The 2554-nt window shown below is 32.1% G+C and overlaps 2 protein-coding genes across 2 annotated transcripts in view; both read left to right on the forward strand.

Annotated features, from left to right (window-relative positions):
- LOC123015163 (lipase member K-like) overlaps window positions 1-1426 on the forward strand; it is a 3492-nt gene extending 2066 nt beyond the window's left edge. Inside the window, exons 5-6 of the mRNA XM_044414707.1 lie at window positions 572-718; window positions 828-1426. Of these exons, the coding sequence (XP_044270642.1) occupies window positions 572-718; window positions 828-1397 (717 nt within the window). The 3' untranslated portion in view covers window positions 1398-1426. The remainder of the gene's footprint in view (window positions 1-571; window positions 719-827) is intronic.
- Window positions 1427-1844: 418 nt separating this feature from the next.
- LOC123009794 (lipase member K-like) overlaps window positions 1845-2554 on the forward strand; it is a 3525-nt gene continuing 2815 nt past the window's right edge. Inside the window, exons 1-2 of the mRNA XM_044406317.1 lie at window positions 1845-2018; window positions 2063-2249. Coding sequence (XP_044262252.1) covers window positions 1857-2018; window positions 2063-2249 — 349 coding nt within the window. The 5' untranslated portion in view covers window positions 1845-1856. The remainder of the gene's footprint in view (window positions 2019-2062; window positions 2250-2554) is intronic.

Consider the following 2554-nt stretch of genomic DNA (forward strand, 5'->3'; position numbering starts at 1 on the left):
AAATAATTTAATATAAAGTAGATAGTTGTAATCCCTTAGATCTTGACCTTCATGAGAAAAATGTTTTTTTTTGTTGGGTTGCCATTTAAAAAAATTAATATTTTTGTAGAACTCAAAAACAAAAAATAAAAATTTTGAAAAATTATATTTTTGATAAAACATCACATTTCTATAGAATTTTATAATTCATCAATTAGTTTTTTAAAAAAATGAATACTTTAAGCAAAAAACGTGATGTGATCTGAAAAGTACAGATTTTTTAGAAAGGGTTAATTACTAGGTTATTAAAATGTCTTGTCTCACGCCAAACCAATTTATTTATTCTTTCATTTATTGTGTGCAYTTCAAGATGACGAAAATACAAAGTTTAGTGTATTCGAGGATAAAAATTTATCCCAACTTTAATTTTTTATTGATCGATGCATATWTGGCATATATTGGAGCATATTTCTTAATARTTTGTGCATATTTTTGTGAAAATGCGCATATAATCCGAGCCTTACTCATTACTGACCTCCTCTCGACAGAAACAAAACGTTTTCTACCTCGCTATGTAATATACTATTTTTAGGATATTTTGGACATATTGCATATTTGGGGGCTATTCCACCATGAGACTTTAATCCACACATTTTTGGTRAAATTTTGTCCTAACGCTCCTCTTGTTTGTAGACTATTCCTAGATATATTTGCTGGTAAAACTACTCAGTTTTCAGCTGTAAGTATTCAGTTGCTAAGTAACAATTAACTAGTATCATAGCAACTAAACTAAAACGTGTTGTTGCCAGGTTACAAATCCAAGTCGACTTTGATTGACTATTTTTTAGGCAGATCTTTTGGTGTACTACAGTTATTGGCCGAGTGGCAACTCGATTTTCCAATTCAAACAGTATTTGCAAATTGCGAGTAGTAAAAAATTCCAGATGTACGATTTCGGTTTGATAAAAAATAAACAAATATATGGGTCTTTCAAGCCGCCAACTTATCCACTCAAAAATTTAAGATTGCCGGTGCATTTGTTTTATGGTGAAAATGATAGTTTGTACAGGAAGAAGAATTTGAAAAGATTGTTTAATGAGATTGGAAGTGAGGAAAAAACGGCACTTGCGGTTGGGTCCGATGTCGGAAAGCCTTTCGATCATATTGATTTTCTCTACTCTGAGAATTTGATCGAATTGCTTTACGAGAAGATGGCGCAGGTTTTGGTAGGGGGAGGGGGAGGGGGGTTACCAGGTGGACTGGAAGGCGCTGATGATGATGATGATGATGATGATGAAGACGAGGACGAGGGTGGTGGCGATGATGCTGATGAAAATGATCACCAAGGCGACGACGACGACAAAGATGACAAAAAGGAAAATGAGGACAAGAAAGATGACGACGACAAAGATAATTAAATAWMGTTMTTTGMTTGWAMTTTTTAAAAWWAAAKCTTATTGATTGATTTTTTTGTTTTTTTTTTCCTTTAATTCGCAAAAGCACAAAAACAGGCAATTAATGAAGGATATATTTCGGACAAGTGACGCAATATTTGTCCAAAATCCGAAAAAAATCAATAAGACTGTCRACYACGCGTCTCAACTGCATGCAATTAAGCCAATTTATTTATTTTCTTAACGAATCTGAAACGTTTTGCTACAATGTTTGCACAAATATAAAAAGATGATTTTATTTTTGACTGTCAAGGTTAGAATTTCTTTGCCTAATAAAACAAAGTCAAGTTTTCGCACTATCAGTAAAAGTAGTAAAGCAATAAACTTGACAATTTATGTTTTATTCAAATAATTGTGTTTAATGAGCTTATAGTCCACTATAGATAGGAGCACATTCAAGGATTGTTAAAAACAGTCACTAAAATGTGTTTACCAAAATGTTTACTTCTTGTCCTAATAACTCGCTTTATTTCAACTGGAGCCGAGATAAATCTCGAAAACAACGCTTGTTCGTCAATAGAGGCTTATCATGTTGCCCAAGTGAGCAAAAAGTGTTACTACAACCAGGATGTGTTATCAGATGTTGTGAGTATTTGATTTGTTTAATCAAAATTTTACAAAAATTTTAGCCCGGAATGGCAACTAGACATGGTTACAAATCCGAAACTTTTACAGTTACCACTAGTGATGGTTACATTTTAACCATTTTTCGCATTATTTCAAATATAACCGAACCGGTGAAGGGCCCTGTGTTTATCCAACACGGGATTTTGGGCACTTCGGCGTCATGGGTGGCCATTGGCAACAGATCTCTTGGTAATTAATAGTTTTTTGATTATACAGGGTGAATATAAAGTATAGAACCAAGCGGTTTTATTTTTAATCATTTGCCTCGAGAAAATAATAATTAATATAAATTAAAGTAATATAAAAAATGTCAGAACGAAATCTTGTTTTGTCTTTGAGTTATGCGATTTTTTTTGTCAAAATTTGCAATTTATGTGTAAAAAAGTTTTTGAAAAAAATAAATATAAAGCGGATAGTTGTAATCCTTAGAGTATAGCTTTTATGAGAAAAATGATTTTATAGGGGGTTGCCATTTAAAAAAAATATTTTTTTTG

Source organism: Tribolium madens, unplaced genomic scaffold (assembly GCF_015345945.1).
Source record: "Tribolium madens isolate multiple individuals breed KSU strain unplaced genomic scaffold, Tmad_KSU_1.1 Scaffold_19;HRSCAF=116;Tcas5.2_LG9, whole genome shotgun sequence".
NCBI classification, from domain to species: domain Eukaryota; kingdom Metazoa; phylum Arthropoda; class Insecta; order Coleoptera; family Tenebrionidae; genus Tribolium; species Tribolium madens.